This window comes from Miniopterus schreibersii (assembly GCF_964146895.1).
Source record: "Miniopterus schreibersii genome assembly, chromosome: 4".
NCBI lineage: Eukaryota > Metazoa > Chordata > Mammalia > Chiroptera > Miniopteridae > Miniopterus > Miniopterus schreibersii.
This window is the reverse complement of record NC_138105.1, coordinates 25,325,388-25,340,753: the sequence shown is the minus strand read 5'-3', so window position 1 is coordinate 25,340,753 and position 15,366 is coordinate 25,325,388. Positions and strand designations below refer to the sequence as shown.

Genomic DNA, 15,366 nt, shown 5'->3' with positions numbered 1-15,366 from the left:
GTACATATTATACATTCCCTGCTTCAGCAAACCTTGAGTGTAGAGTTTCTTTCAATCAGACCTGAAATCAGGTCTCTCACTCACTCATGTGGTTTCATTTAAGTTCTGTTAAAAATAGTCTGTAACATAAGCATTTCCATTTTTAGTGCTTCAACAACTTTACTAATTTTAATCGATACAAAGGATAGACTTTGGGGAAAAACAAAGGAAGTTACATAGAGCTCTGGTGTTGGCACTTTATAAATAGTTGAAATCATCTATTTAGTGTACAGTTCTCTAACATAAGCTATTTTTTCTTATTTTACAATACAAATATATATACTTAAGAAGCATACAGAAGAATATTTTTTTAAGTGATTAAAAGTAAGTTCTAAGAATCTCAGTAGAATTTTAACACCAGGATATATCACATATAATTAGAGAATTTTGATTTTTGCATTTCATATAGTTTCAGGCAGACATTCTGCTTTATAGACTCTGACTTCACATTCATGTCTTCAAAGTAGTGAAAATTCAGCCACAGCTGCTACATCCTGCCATTTGTTTTTATTATAATATCTGGAGAGAAAAATATAACAATCAATTACTTCATATACATCACAAGCAGGTGTCCAATAGTTATTAATAACCAGACATTGGGGAGAGAGCTCGCGATGCCCAGGCCACTCTAGTTTCACCCCATTAAGCCTTAGGGAACAAATCTAGAATCCATTAAAAAAAAAAAGAATAGCTGGCCCACTCCTTCCTGGACATACTAAGGACACTCTTTGGAGACACAAAGAGACCTGCTGAATAACATTCCAGTGGAAAGCCCAGCAAAGACAGCTGTCAGTGGTCATCGCAAGGCCTTTAACCCCAGCCTTGTAACTTGGAGGAACTCACCCCTGTCCTCCTCAGCCACCACCCTAGTTGAAGGTCCTCACATTTTCCTATCCACCCTTCCTTTGCATTCTCCTACTCTTTGTTTTAATTGAGCCCAGATTCTCCCCAATAGAGGATTCTGCCCCCCCCCATCTTATACCAGGAGATTCAGAGTGAAGCCAGCTTTACTTATTCCTATTTTCACTTTCATAGTATGATACACCTCACCCCTGACCTAATTAGCCTATCTATATCAATGGTTCCCAAACTTTGTTGTGCCTTAGAATTAACTGAGCTTTTGAATGTCTTGATATCCAAGCCATACTCCATAGCAATTTGACCAGAATCTCTGGGCAAGAGACTTAAACATCCAGGAAAGTCTATGTGCAGCTAAATTTGAACACCAGAGACCTATACCTTTGCTATTTTAAAGTGTGGTCCATGGACCAGTAACATCACCATCACCTAGGAGTTTATTAGAAATGTAGAATCTTGGTCTTTGTTCTAGACCTACTGAATCAAAATTTCCATTTTTAACAAGATCTTCAAGCAATGCATAAGTACATTAAAATTTAGGAAGCACTGGCTATTCTACCCTCTACTCCTCCTTACTGTTGTCTTTACTGATCTCAGACACTGTCTGCTCGTTTATTAAAGAATTTGGAAGCTGGGCCACAGTCATCCTCTCCACTCCAACTTCTGAATAACTTCCCAAGTAGGTAATCATCCTACTCAACTACAGTCTCACCTACCCCTCCTTCAGCCTTCATATATACACCCAGAGTCATGCTCTATATTTCCCCCTGACATCACCTAGAATGCATCATTTCTGAAACTTTACAATACTAGAGACCTGGGAGTAATCCTCTAACTATTCTTTTCTCTCACTACCCTGGTACCAGCACCTAATCAGTCACCAAGCCCTGGCAATTATACCAATAAACATTTTCCGTTTAAACTGGTTCTCAAATCCCATAACTCCTGACAAGATTGCTGAAGCAGTGACCGGGGAATAAGCATTATTTATAAATTCCCCAGGTGGTTTGAATACCACACTTTAAGATACACTAGAGCTCAGATCCTTATTTTCTCAATTTTGTTCATCATGACTTTTGTAAAACTCCCACCTGATCTTTCTGCTTCCAGGCTCACTTCTTTCCAAAACACCTACTTTCACATTTCTAGCAAGAACGATCTAATTAAAAAGCAATTTGACCAGGATAGTCAAGTCAGTGTGGCTTAGGAGGCTCTCCAAGATCTGACCCAATCACTACTCACAACTCAGTTTTCAGAGTCCAATCTTCATTCTAGCTGAATATGACTACTTTCAGTTCCTTAATTACCCAAGGATGCTTTAGGCCTCTGTGACTTTATTTATGTTGGTGCCTCTGCCTAGAGGCCTATGCTCAGGATGCCTCTGGAGACTTCAGATCATCCTTCAGTGCATTTCCCACTTTCCCTATATACCCCAAAAGGGTCCTACATGGAGCTCTATGAAAGTATCTATGGCCTCCATTGGACTTGTTTTATATATCTGACTTCCTCTATGAGATTATGAACTTCATAAAGACAACTATGTTTTTAACTCAAAATTATCAGCAACTAATTGTGTCTAGCACATGACATCCAGACTCAATAAACGTTTGCTGAATGAATGAAACAATCAACTGCAGAACTTCCTCTTTTTATTCTATAGCCACAAGACACCAAATCAACAGTCTTAAAAGGTACCCATGTCAAACTGGTTTGATTTCTTTTTCCCCAAGGAACTGACTGGCATACTTCACCCCTGTATTTGTACTAGATCAATGGGTCTGTGTCAAAGACTACACACACTCACCTGGTATATTCTTTATATGAGATGGCATAACCAAATTTATCATCAAATACAATAACCACACAATATATTTCAGGCTTTTTGCAATTTAATGAAAACAAGGTAATGAAAACACAGACCTCAAAGTTTTCAAAGGGAAAAAGACAAATGTAGTGAGCTAGACTTGAGTAAGTCTATAGAGGAAACAGTAACTATTCAGACACTTTACATAGGCTATCTCTAATCCTTGCAACAACTCTTTAAGTTAAGAGCTATTATTATGCCAATTTTACAGATAGGAGGGTAAAATTCAGAGGATTTAAGGGATTTGCTCACATCAGAGAGCCATATTTGAACTTAGGGATGTCCTACTCTTAAGTGACTTCTACCATCCCTCAGATGCTCAAATCTTTTTCCATCTCATTCCTATGTGACTTCTGCCTGTTATATATGCTGTTATCCTATTACTAGCTTGAGATAAAAATTTATAACACACCACTTGTCATCTCATTTGAAGATCAAAATAAAACAGAAATCTTAACTATATAGATAGCCACAGGTTTTGTCTGATTTTCCAAAAGGTATTATCATCTTGGAATTCTTCCTTGACACTTCAAAGCAAAGGCCTGTACTCCAACAGTGCCTGCTCCACTTCTAGCTTATCACCTTACAGAGGAGACTGTGGGGTTCATTTTATCACTAGTCTGTAAGCCCTAGAGGGCTCATGCTGTACTCATATCCCCAGCTTATAGTGCAGTACCTAATACATGCTTATTGGTCAAATCAAAGTGCAAGCCTTTTACCCATCCATTGCTATAACTGTAAGAAGTACAAAGCAATGATTGCCCAAACTTCTTCTTGGTAAAAAATAAAAAAAATAAAAAATTCTGTTTAAACAGAATACAGAAGCCTAATATATAAAGCAAAAAGAAGCAAAACTGCTGTCTGGATGAACTAGGAAACTCAGAGCCCTATCTACTGAGGATCAGGAAAGCTAAGTTCTAGAACTTATTCTGCCAGTAATTAGCTGTGTGAATTTAGGAAAGTCATTTATTGATCTGGCCAGGTCATTTTTGTTATGTAAAATGAGCAAAAGAAAATCATTACATAGTTCTCAAATTTTAGTGCTTATTGGAATCACTTTGAGAGTCCACCAATTACAGATTCCTTTGCCTTATCTCTAGAGAGAGTAATTTACCAGGTCATAGAAACCTTGTACTAGATGTTTTCAATCTGGCTGTCACCATTCTTAGATCTCAACTTATCCGCACCACCTCGTCTATCACATCTCTTTTAGACTCCTAATTTTCACCAAATTTTTTCTTTAATCAGCACAGTACCAGTCAATGAACAAGCAGCATGCTGAACAGGGGTCCTAGTCCATCAAAAGTGAGCTTCACCCTGTAGTGGTGATTAGATTACTGCCAAACTAGCTAAAATGTTAAATGCCAGGGCTAAAAATAGGCTGCTGCATGTTTAAAATAACATGATCACTAGTTAGCTTGGGGCTTTGCTATTTTTACTAAAGGAAAGGCAGAGACAAGTGGCCAGAGGTTGAAATTACTTAAGCAAGGAGGCTGCTAAGTGAGGTGAGAGCCTAAGAAGAAGCCAGAAGGTGGCACAATTGGTTCAATATGTATCAATGGGTCTCTGAGTATTAAACTAAAAATTTGGGTTCTTTTGACCATTCAAAAGAACTTCCCAGACACATTTTCATTTTGATTTGTTGCATATTTAAACCCAGAATTGTGATATTTTCCAATATCACAGGCCAAAAAGATCAAATTGAGAAGTTTCTCTATTTTTATTTTTTAACTTTTTTATTGAAGTATAGCATACACACAGAAATGTACACACATGTGTAGTGTACAGCTTTACGGTTTTTCATAAACAACACACCAACATTACCAGTATCCAGGTAATAAAACAAAACACTACCAGCATCCTAGAATTCCCTCTCATAACCCTTTCCAGTTACTACCCCGTCCCCAAAAGGACGTTCACTATGGTAATTTCCATGACAGTTTCGTTTTGCCTAGCTTTGTACTAAATATAAGTAATATTAAATTACTTTATTATACCTGGGTCCTTATGCAAGATTCATCAGTATTGTTGCATGTGACTGTACATTGTTGATTCTCGCTACGTAGCACTTTAATGAATGAATACACCACAGTTTACTTATCCATCATACTGTATATGGGCATCTGGATAACTTCCACTTTGGGGCTATTATCAAAAGTGCTGCTATGAACATTCTAGTATAGGTCTTTTGATGAACGTATGTACATATTATAGCTGGATACACTCCCATAAGTGGAATAGCTTGGTCTCCAGGTTCCCGGGAAATGGAATTGCTGGGTCTCTTTTCATCTCAGCGAAACTTCTAGGAGTCCAGTGAAATGAGACATATGCCTCTGAAGGTAAAGGATAAGTTGCTGCACTTGGCCCCTCCTGCAACCAAAAAAGAGGTACAATGCCTAGGGTCCCTTTTAGATTTGGAATCAATCTATTCCTCATTTCAGTGTAGTTCTCCAGCCCACTTACCAAGTGACCTAAAAAGCTGCTGGTTTTGAGAGGGTCTCAGAACAAGAGAAGGCTCTGCAACAGGTCCAGGCTACTGTGCAAGATGTTCTACTTCTACCATATGATCCAACCAACTGACCTGTACTTGAAGTGTCAGTGGCTGATAGAGATGCTGTTTACAGCCTGTTACTGAATCAGGTCCTTAGGATTTTGGAGCAAAGCCCTACCATTCCCTGTGGATAACTACTCTCTCTTTTTGAGGAAGAATGTTTGGCCTATTACTGGGCCTTAGTAGAGACTGAATACGTAACTATGGGCCACCAAGCCATAACAGGAGCTGAGCTGCCCATCATGAATTGTGTGTTGTTTGGCACACCAAGCCATAAAGTCGGCTGTGAAGAACAGCACTCCATTATCAAAAGGAAATGGTACATATGAGATTGGGCTGAGCAGGCCCTGAAAGCATAAGTAAGTTATATGAGGAAGTAGCCCAAATGTCTGTGGCCTGCACTCCTGATATATTACCTTCTCTCCCTCAGCCTGCACTATGGCATTATGGGGAGTTCTCTACAATCATCTGACTGAGGAAAAGAAAAGTTAGGCTTGGTTTATAGATGGTTTTGCATGATATTCAGGTACCACCTGAAAGTAGACAGCTATAGTGCCTATAGCTCCTTCTTGGGGCAACCCTGAAGGACACTGGGATACCCTTCCAGTGGGACAGGACTTGGAACAGTACACCTCATTGTTCACTTTGTTAGAAGAAGTGAGGGACAGATGTACAATTATATTCATGGACTGTGGCCAGCAGTCGGCTGGATGGTCAGAGACTTGGAAGGGACATGACTAGAAAATTGATGACAACGAAATTTAGGGGAGAGGTATGTGGACAGACTTCTCTGAATGGGTAAAAAACCATGAAGATGTCTGTCTCATGTAAATGCTCAACAGAGGGTGAAGTCAGTAGAGGAGAATTTTAATAATCAAGTTGATGACTCATTCTGTGGATACCAGTTAGCCTTTTGCCCCAGCCACTCCTGTCACCGCCCAATGGTCACGATGGAGGTTATGCATGAGCTCAGCAACATGGACTTCTGCTCACCAGTCAGCCTGGCTACTGCCACTGCTGAGTATCCAATCTGTCAGCAGCAGAGACCAACATCTTGACCCCAATATGGCACCATTCCTTGGAGTGATCAATCAGCTACCTGGTGGCCGGATGATTACACTGGACCACTTCCATCATAGAAGGGGAAACATATTATTCTCACTGGAATAGATACCTACTCTGGATATCAATTTGCCTTCCCTGCATGCAATGCTTCTGCCAAAACCACCATCCAAGGACTTACAGAATGCCTTATCTACCATCGTGGTATCCCACACAGCCCTGCTTCTGATCAAGGAACTCACTTCACAGCAGAAGGCCCATGCTCATGGAATTCACAGGTCTGACTGTGTTCCCCACCGTCCTGAAGTAGCTGGCTTAATAGAATGGTGGAATGGCCTTTTGAAGACTCAGTTATAGCACCAGCTAAATGGCAATACCTTGCAGGACTGGGGCAAGGTTCTCCAGGAGGTTGTGTATGCTCTGGATCAGTATCTAATATACAGTACTGTTTATACCATAACAAGAATTCAAAGGTCCAAAAATTGAGGGGAAGGAAATGAAAGTGGGACCATTCAGTTTTACCCCTGGTGACCCACTAGCAAAATTTTTGCTTCTTGTTCCCATGACTTTATGCTCTATTGGTCTAGAGGCTTAATTCCAAAGGGAGGAATGAATCTACCAGGAGATACAACAATAATTCCATTGAACTGGAAGAAAAGACTGCCACCTGGCCACTTCAGGTTCCTTGTGCCTCTGAGTCAACAAGCAAAGAAAGGAGTTACTGTACTGGTTGAGGTGATTGATCTTGACTACCACGGAAAAATTGGACCACTACTCCACAATGGAAGAGTATGTCTGGAATACAGGAGATCCCTTAGGGCATCCCTTAGTATTACCCTGCCCTGTGATTAAGGTCAATGGAAAACTACAACAACCCAATCCAAGCAGGACTAGTCATGTCCCAGACCCTTCATAAATAAGGGTTTGTGTCACCCACCAGTTAAAGAACCATGACCAGGTGAGGTACTTATTGAGGGCAGAGGGAATATGGAATGGGTAGTAGAGAAAGGAAGTTATAAATACCAGTTATGACCACATGACTAATTAAGCAAATATCTTTGTTTTCTTCCCTCTCTTATGCCCATGTCATCAAACATAAGATGTATTAATAACAGTTAACTTCATATTACAGTACTTGAGCTACAGAATACCAAGGAGAAGAGTAAACCACCCAAGGACTTTGAGTCCTCTTCTGGGGAAAGAGCACATTTTTGGTTGTATGTAGGACAGTTGCATTATGTTAGGTAGAAGTATGACTTTGTAACTGTTTTTATTTGGAGATTAAATACAGTTTAAGGAGATGTGTATGAATGCATAGTTGACAAAGAGTGGATTCTGAGATGGTTAGTTGTATGTGTCAACTCAGCTAGGCCATATTACCCAATTATATTAAATACTAATCTTGGTGTTGCTGCAAACGTATTTTATAGATGTGGTTAACATCTGTAATAACTGAATTCATTTATTTTTAATATGTTTTTATTGATTTCAGAGAAAGGAAGGGAGAGCGAGAGATAGAAACATCAATGATGAGAGTCACTGATCAGCTGCCTCCTGCACACCCCCTACTGGGGATTGAGCCCACAGCCCACGGATGTGCCCTGACCAGGAATAGAATCATATCCTCCTGGTTCATAGGTCTGCACTCAACCACTGAGCCACGCCAGCCAGTCAGTAATAACCAACTTTAAATAAAGGAGATTATCCTTGATATTGTGGGTGGGCCTCATCCAAACAGTTGAAAAGCCTTAAGAACAAAACAGGTTTCTCTGAGGAAGAAGAAATTCCTCCTGAGGACTGCACCAACATCATCTCCTGCCCAAGAGTTTCCAGCCTGCCCTACAGTTTTTAGCCAGACCTTATAATTGCACTAAGTCAATTCTTTGAAGTGTGTATTTACATCCTACTAGTTCTAGGGTTTTTTGGTAGAACCCTGACTGGTATGGCATCTACTTTTCCCTACCACTATGCTAATGTTATCAGAGATAGAAACAGAAGTCTATTATGTGGTCCCTGTCCTTGAAAACTTCATAATCTAAAGAATATAAAAAGTCAGCATTATAAATTATGTCAAGTAGTAGTAAATTATTAAGTGTCAAATGAGTAGAACTGAATTAAGTATTCAGGGAACTTAGAAAAGAAAAAGATCTCTGTGGATTTAGGGAGTGCTCAGGACAGGCTCTGCGGAAGAAATAGGGACCAGGATTAATGGGGACTGATATGCAATGAGGGAAATACAGAAAAATCTAAACATGGAGTTTAGATAGAAAGATTGAACTCCTTTCTACCACTTGGTAGAAATATGATCTTGGACAAATTGATACTACTATAAACCTCAGATTCTTTTTTTTTTTTTTTAAATATATCTTTATTGATTTCAGAGAGAGGAAAGGAGAGGGAGAGAGAAATAGAAACATCAATGTGAGAGTCATTGATCAAGCCCACAACCCGGGCATGTGCCCTGACCAGGAATCGAACCCCGATCGCCTGGATCCTAGGTCGACGCTCAACCACTGAGCCACACCTGGCAGAGCAAACCTCAGATTCTTAATATATAAAATGAGGATAACAGTACACATCCTGTCTATCATAAAGTCATAGTGAGAAGTGAGATATAATAAGGTGCTTAGTTCAATGCCTTTCACAGAGGAAGTGCTCAACCAATGTTAAGTAAATGCAAAAATATTTCGATATCTTTAAAAAAAAAAGCTACTAAAAATAAAATCAAACAATACTAAATTTCAAGTAGTTATAAGAGGAATCATCTTAAATACATTTAAAGTTAATGGCATTAGCTAATTTTTCAAAAGATAAAGTTTAATGAGGTTCTGAAACCTGACCAAACTTATAATTTTACTAATTCTACTTGTGCAAGAATTCTCAGAATACAATTTATAACTGAATTTCCTGTGTATATAAAGAATTTACAATGACAACATGTTTTATAGCTTTTTAAAATTAGGCTCTGCATTCACACTACAGTACCTTGAGGAATATCTTTAGGAAGAGAGTATTTCTTCTTCTTTACAATAACACCTTTACTTTTCACTTGTCTAGTTCCTGGTGATGCTCTAATTATACAACATATTTCTGATGTATTTAAAGGAACCTGAAAAAGAAGAACAGACATTGCATAATTCTCCCAGGTTCTATATTTTTATGTTTTTTTATTTCAAAAGCAAATAGTCTTAATATCCATATTTCATAAAAATTAACAAAAAGCATTTATGAAATGCTTATCCACTCCAGATACTAATTGGTTTTAAAACATTTGCTTATTTAATACTCACAAGAACCAGGCAAGGCAGATTATATTATCCCCATTTGTAAAATGAGGAAACTTAGGTTCTGAGAGGTTGGATAACTTATTTAAGGACAGAAAGAAAGTAATGATAGAGTTGAGACTCAAGCACTCCAAAGTGGGAGAGAGGGTTTACATGACTTACAGAATTGAAACACAATTTATAGCCCTAGCCAGTTTGGCTCACTGGTTAGTGCATCAGCCCTCGGACTTCAGTCAGGCCAAGGGCACTGTACCTTGGTTATAGGCTCCATCCCCAGCCCGGGTCTGGAAGCATGGGTGGGGGGAACCAATCGATGTGTCTCTCTCACACTGATGTTTCCCTCCCTCCCTCCCTTCCACTCTCTCTAAAAAGCAATGGGAAAAATGTCCTCAAGTGAGGGTTTAAAATAAAAACAAAAACAAAATTTATATTTCAGTCCAAGTCAAATACTAGATTTCCTAGATTTCCCAACTCATGTAATTTTGACAATTTCCCATCAAGCAGTCTCTAGAGAAAAAAAAAATACCAGTGGTTGAGCATCGACCTAATTAATGTCCAGGAGATCGAGGTTTGATTCTGGGTCAGGGCACATGCCCAGCTTGATCCCCAGTGGGGGGGGGGGGTGCAGGAGGCAGCCAATCAATGACTCTCTCTCATCATTGATGTTCCTCTCCCTCTCCCTCCCTCTCTCTGAAATCAATAAAAATATATTTTTTAATAAATACCTTATCTCTCAGAAGTGACGTGTTTCTTAGAACACAAAAGTAGAGATATGTACTTATCAAGGGCTCCTCTCATTTAAAATAAAGGCTATATAGAAATTTCTTCTACTTTAAAATTCCATATTATCCTCGATGGTAGACATTTGCAATTTTCCTGCCCAGCATTCATTTTCCATCCTTCTAGTACTTCTGGTTCTCTTGGGAAAACCTATTCATTCTATCAGCCTGCATATCACACCTTCCATATGGATCAAGTGGAGCTGATAATACTTCTGAGCCTGAAGATGGCCATAAGAACCAGCCTAGCCAATCAATGTACTTCATGCCCCTGGACACAGTGACTGACTCAGACAAGGACACTATAAATGGACCAGCAGGAAGAAGAAAGTGCTGAACCTGAGATTCTTGCACTAAGCCAGAATCTTTAAAAGGGGCTAAAGTGGTCCCAGATTGATATCCAACCCTAGCTACAACTGTTATAGCAGAAACAGACATAAATACTCTTAGGATGATGGAATCCCCAATTTAGGTCCATAGTATTCTTATCAAATAAGAGCAAGAAAATAAATGATCAGGGTCAGGTGAGTGTCAGAGTTATCATTCAAGATTCGGCCTGAGCCTGACTGGGCGTGACTCAGCAGTTGAGCATCAACCTAGGATCCAGGCAATCAGGGTTCGATTCCCAGTCAGGGCACATGCCCAGGTTTCGGCCTCGATCCCCAGTTGGGGGCGTGCAGGAGGCAGCCAACCAGTGACTCTCATTGATGTTTCTATCTCTCTCTCTCCCCCTTCCTCTCTATGAAATCAATAAAGATACATTAAAAAGAAAAGAAAAATAACTAGAACTTCCTGAAATGAAAAATAAAATTGTTGAAGTAAAATTCTGATGGAATGTTTAAGCAGCAGAGTCAACACAACTGAAGAGACAATTACTGAAGAAATAACCCAGAACACAACAAATAAGTGAAAAATAGTAAAGAGAGGCTGAAAGATATAAAGGATAGGAAGAGGCCTAACAGGCTAATTACTATTCCAGAGAGAGAGAAAAGCAGATAATAGCTGAGAAATTTCCCAAACTGATGAGAGACATGAGTCCACAGATCCAGGAAGCCTAATAGTCCAAGCAAAATTAAAATAAAAAAGAATTGCAAACAAAAATACAAATCCATTTATATATACATTCTAGTGAAATTATAGCATACCCAAGATAAGAATTATAAAAAAGCCAGAAAAAAGATATATCAGTACCCAAGACTACACTCAGGCTCAACAATTTGCTAGAAAGGCACAGGATTCAGAAAATCTGTTATACTCATAGTTATGGTTTATTACAGCAAAAGGATACAGATTAAAATCAGCACAGGGAAAGGGTACAAACATACAGTCCATGAGAAAGGGCCTATAGAGCTGACTCCAGGAGGATAAGCTTTGAGTTATCCTCTCCTAGTTGAGTCACATGAACAGCAATTCATTCTCCCAAGTGCAAAGTGTTGCCAACCAGGGAAGCTCAATGACCCGACTCAGACCCCAGTCCCCCAAAGGTCAAAATGATACAAGGTGGCCCAAAGACTTAGGCATCAAAAACAGGTGTTTACTGTAAACCATACTGTTAGCATAAACTATTTGGGTGGCTCAGGACATAAAAGACATTATTATCAGGCAAAATACTCCAAGGTCATCTTCAGGAGCCTTGCCACAGGATAGTCCTGAAGACTGTGGGAATGTGCAGGCATGCTGAGTTGACCCTTTCCTGAATACACACATACAATTTACAAGAAAATGACAATGAGGCTAACAGGAGAGTTGCAACAGCAATATGGAAGTCAGAAGACAGTAAAATGGTACCATCAAAGAGCAGAGAGAAAAATGGATGTCAACATAGAAGTATATACCCAAAAGATGCAACACTCCGCCCAAAAAAACCAAAAACATTGAATAAAAGTCATGCTGACATCATAGCAAACTAGAAATATGGGTAAGTCCTCAACCTTGTAAAGGATGTTGGTGGTACTGAGCATTGTTTCTCAAAGATTTTTGGGTTTTACTAGAAAAGATGCACTTCCTGACCCTGTGGTTCAATAAGGCGATATGACTATCTCTGGCCAATGAGTTGTGAGCAGATATATGTCACTGCTAAGCCAAAACATTAAATTACCAATGTAAGAAGACCTTCCAGAGCTTCATTTTTTCCAATTGTCATAGTTTCTAGCAATGTTTAAGATGGCTTCTCTGTCAACTATAATGTGCAATGGAGGTAAGCAGGTAATGAACCTTTATTTTTTTAGCTGCTAAAATTTTTCAAGTTGTTTGTTACCACATATTATCCTGCTTAGTACAAGTCATCTGTAAAGTAAGTTGCACAACCTTTAACCTTAACAGTGAAACTTTGAAAACAATTTCCCTTAAGATCCTAAATAGAAAATATATTGTACTAGAGGTCTTATCTAGGACAATAACATACAATTCACAGGGAAGAAACAACACTATTATCCACACATGATATGACTGTCTACATAGAAAACCCAAAAGAATCTACAGACATATATTATCATTAATAAGATTTAGCTGGGATTGGGCTATATACAAATATATACAAATCAATTATATTTTTATACTCCATCAACGTTAGAAAATGTAATTTATAAAAAGATATATATCTAACAAAAGAATGCAAGATCATTCTGGTTAAAATGATAAACTCTATTGAAAAATATCAGACAACATCTAAATAAATGAGGAGATATACCCTGTTCATGAAATAAAAGATTTAGTAAAGATTTAGTTCTAAAAAAGAGGAGGAATGAATGACACAAAACTCAGGATAATGGTTACTTATGGGAGAGTGTGAATGGAATCATCATGGTGAGACTCACTATTTTTTGGGGGGACGGGGTATTTGTAATGTTCTACTTCACTTTTAGGATGGTGGGCACAAGGGCGTTCATCTGTTTTTTTCTTTAAACTATGCATACTCTCTTTTGTATGAATGCTATATTTATATAAAGGCAAAGCAGTATGATTCCCAGATCTACTCTCCCACATCTTGTAACTGCTGTTCCCCAACTCAAGTAAAAGACTGGAGGATTTGTCTATGAAAAGGGTTTGCTCTCCAGGGATTTCCAGCAGTTGAAAGGGGAGGTGTTCTGCTAAAATTAAGTGATGCTGAGACTCCATCCCAAAGAGGCCTATATTTTTCAGTCAAGAGCTTGTTGAGCAGCAGTAGCCTGGTCCCATGTGGGTATTGTACACTGACAGAGGGTGGGCAGCTGTGAGCGCCTTGCAACTCCCGGTCCCACTCACCTCCCTCTGTGCCATCACCATTGCAACCAGCACCAAGCAGACGCAGGAAGAGAAGCACTTGAAGATTCTGTGGGATATGACCAGCCTCCTACACAACAGAAAGTGCTTGATTGGGACCAGCGTGGCCCCACCTATGTGAATGTGCTATGGGCTCCTTTGTCTGTACTTCCTGCTCCAGAAGCCTGTCAGGGTTAAATCCACCACATAGGGTGAAACCTATCTCCATGACAACATTCACACAATAGGAAATTGAATTTCTGCAAAAACATGGAAATGAAGTCTGTAAGCAAATTTGGCTAGGATTATTCAATGATAGATCTTCAGAAATTCCAGACTTCAGGGATTCCCAAGAAGAGTTCCTACAACAAAAATATGAAAAGAAAAGATGGTATGTCTCACCAGAACAAGCCAAAGTGGTGGCATCAGTTCATGTATCTATTTCAGGGTCCTCTGCCAGAAGCACAAGCAACACACCTGAGGTCAAATCACCGAAATCTCTTATAGGAGATTCAGCACCAGCCCTGCACTTAAATAAGGGCACATCTAGTCAGTCCTGTGTTGTAGGTTGCTCTCAAGGACAACAGCAGGAAAAGCAGTGTGACATTTTAAGTGATCTTGACTCAGACATATTTGCTGCTCCATCTCCTCAGTCAATGACTAGAGCCAATTTTGCACATTTCAAGTCATGCAGCTCAGAATTCTGCAAATCCAGATTTTGCAAATTTTGATGCATCTGGACAGTCTAGTTGTTCAAGTAATTTTAGAAGTTTCCCATAGCAAGTCACTCTCCTTTTCAGTGCCAAGTTACAGGTGGAAGTGCTGGATCAGTAAATACTAATTTTGCTCATTTTGATAACTTCCCCAAATCCTCCAGTGCTGATTTTGGAAACATCAATACCTCCCAGCTGTTAGTAAAGTTTCAAAAAAAAAAAGCTGGTCTACAGACTGCAGACAAATATGTGGCACTTGCTAATTTAGACAATATCTTCAGTGTTAGGCAAGGTGGTGATCAGGGGCATCGCTTTGGGACCACATGTAAAGCTCTTGTTTGTTCTATGGGTTCAGTTCCCAGTCAGTCAAGTGCATCTTCAGACAAGTATGCTGTCTAGTACAACTAGGCAGCATTTTCAGCTCTGTAGCCACCTCCAGTAATGCATGCACTTTCACAAGTAATGCGAGCAGCAATGCTATGGAACAGTGCCAGTGGGTGCTTCTGCACAGATACAGTCTGCTTCTTCAAGTGAGCCTGCTCCCTTTGGAGCTACACCTTCCACAAATCCATTTGTTGCTGCTGGTGGTCCTTCTGTGGCATCTTCTACAAATGCATTTCAGACCAACGCCAGAAGAGCAACAGCAGTGACCTTTGGCACTGCATCCATAAGCATGCCTGCAGGGTTCCATATTCCTGCTCCCTACAGTCCTCCCACCTGACCTTCTGTGGCAGCTTCCAGCAGCCTGCCTTCCCAGCCCTGGCAGCGTTTCCTTAACAGACTTTTTCAACAGCCCAATGGTTCAGGTTTTGCAGCATTTGGACAAAGCCAGTGGTAACCTCTTTTGGTCAAGCTGCAGCTGATCAAGTATCTAGTAATCCTTTTATGATTTGCACACTGACAGGACAATTTCCAACAGGAAGCTCATCCACCAATCCTTTCTAGAGCCTTATATAGACGTTTTACTGGAACAAAC

The 15,366-nt window shown here is 39.6% G+C and overlaps 1 protein-coding gene and 1 pseudogene across 2 annotated transcripts in view; one reads left to right on the top strand and one right to left on the bottom strand.

The window, feature by feature from the left end:
• Nucleotides 1-526: 526 nt before the first annotated feature.
• The window catches only part of MEIKIN (meiotic kinetochore factor), a gene marked incomplete at both ends in the record, with an annotated part of 63,557 nt that continues 48,717 nt past the window's right edge, over nucleotides 527-15,366 (bottom strand). The window contains 2 exons of the mRNA XM_081136734.1: nucleotides 527-558; nucleotides 9,360-9,483. Of these exons, the coding sequence (XP_080992860.1) occupies nucleotides 527-558; nucleotides 9,360-9,483 (156 nt within the window). The remainder of the gene's footprint in view (nucleotides 559-9,359; nucleotides 9,484-15,366) is intronic.
• LOC308555581 (arf-GAP domain and FG repeat-containing protein 1 pseudogene) lies at nucleotides 13,613-15,335 on the top strand (annotated as a pseudogene). The gene has a single exon. The product of its transcript is annotated as an arf-GAP domain and FG repeat-containing protein 1 pseudogene (transcript).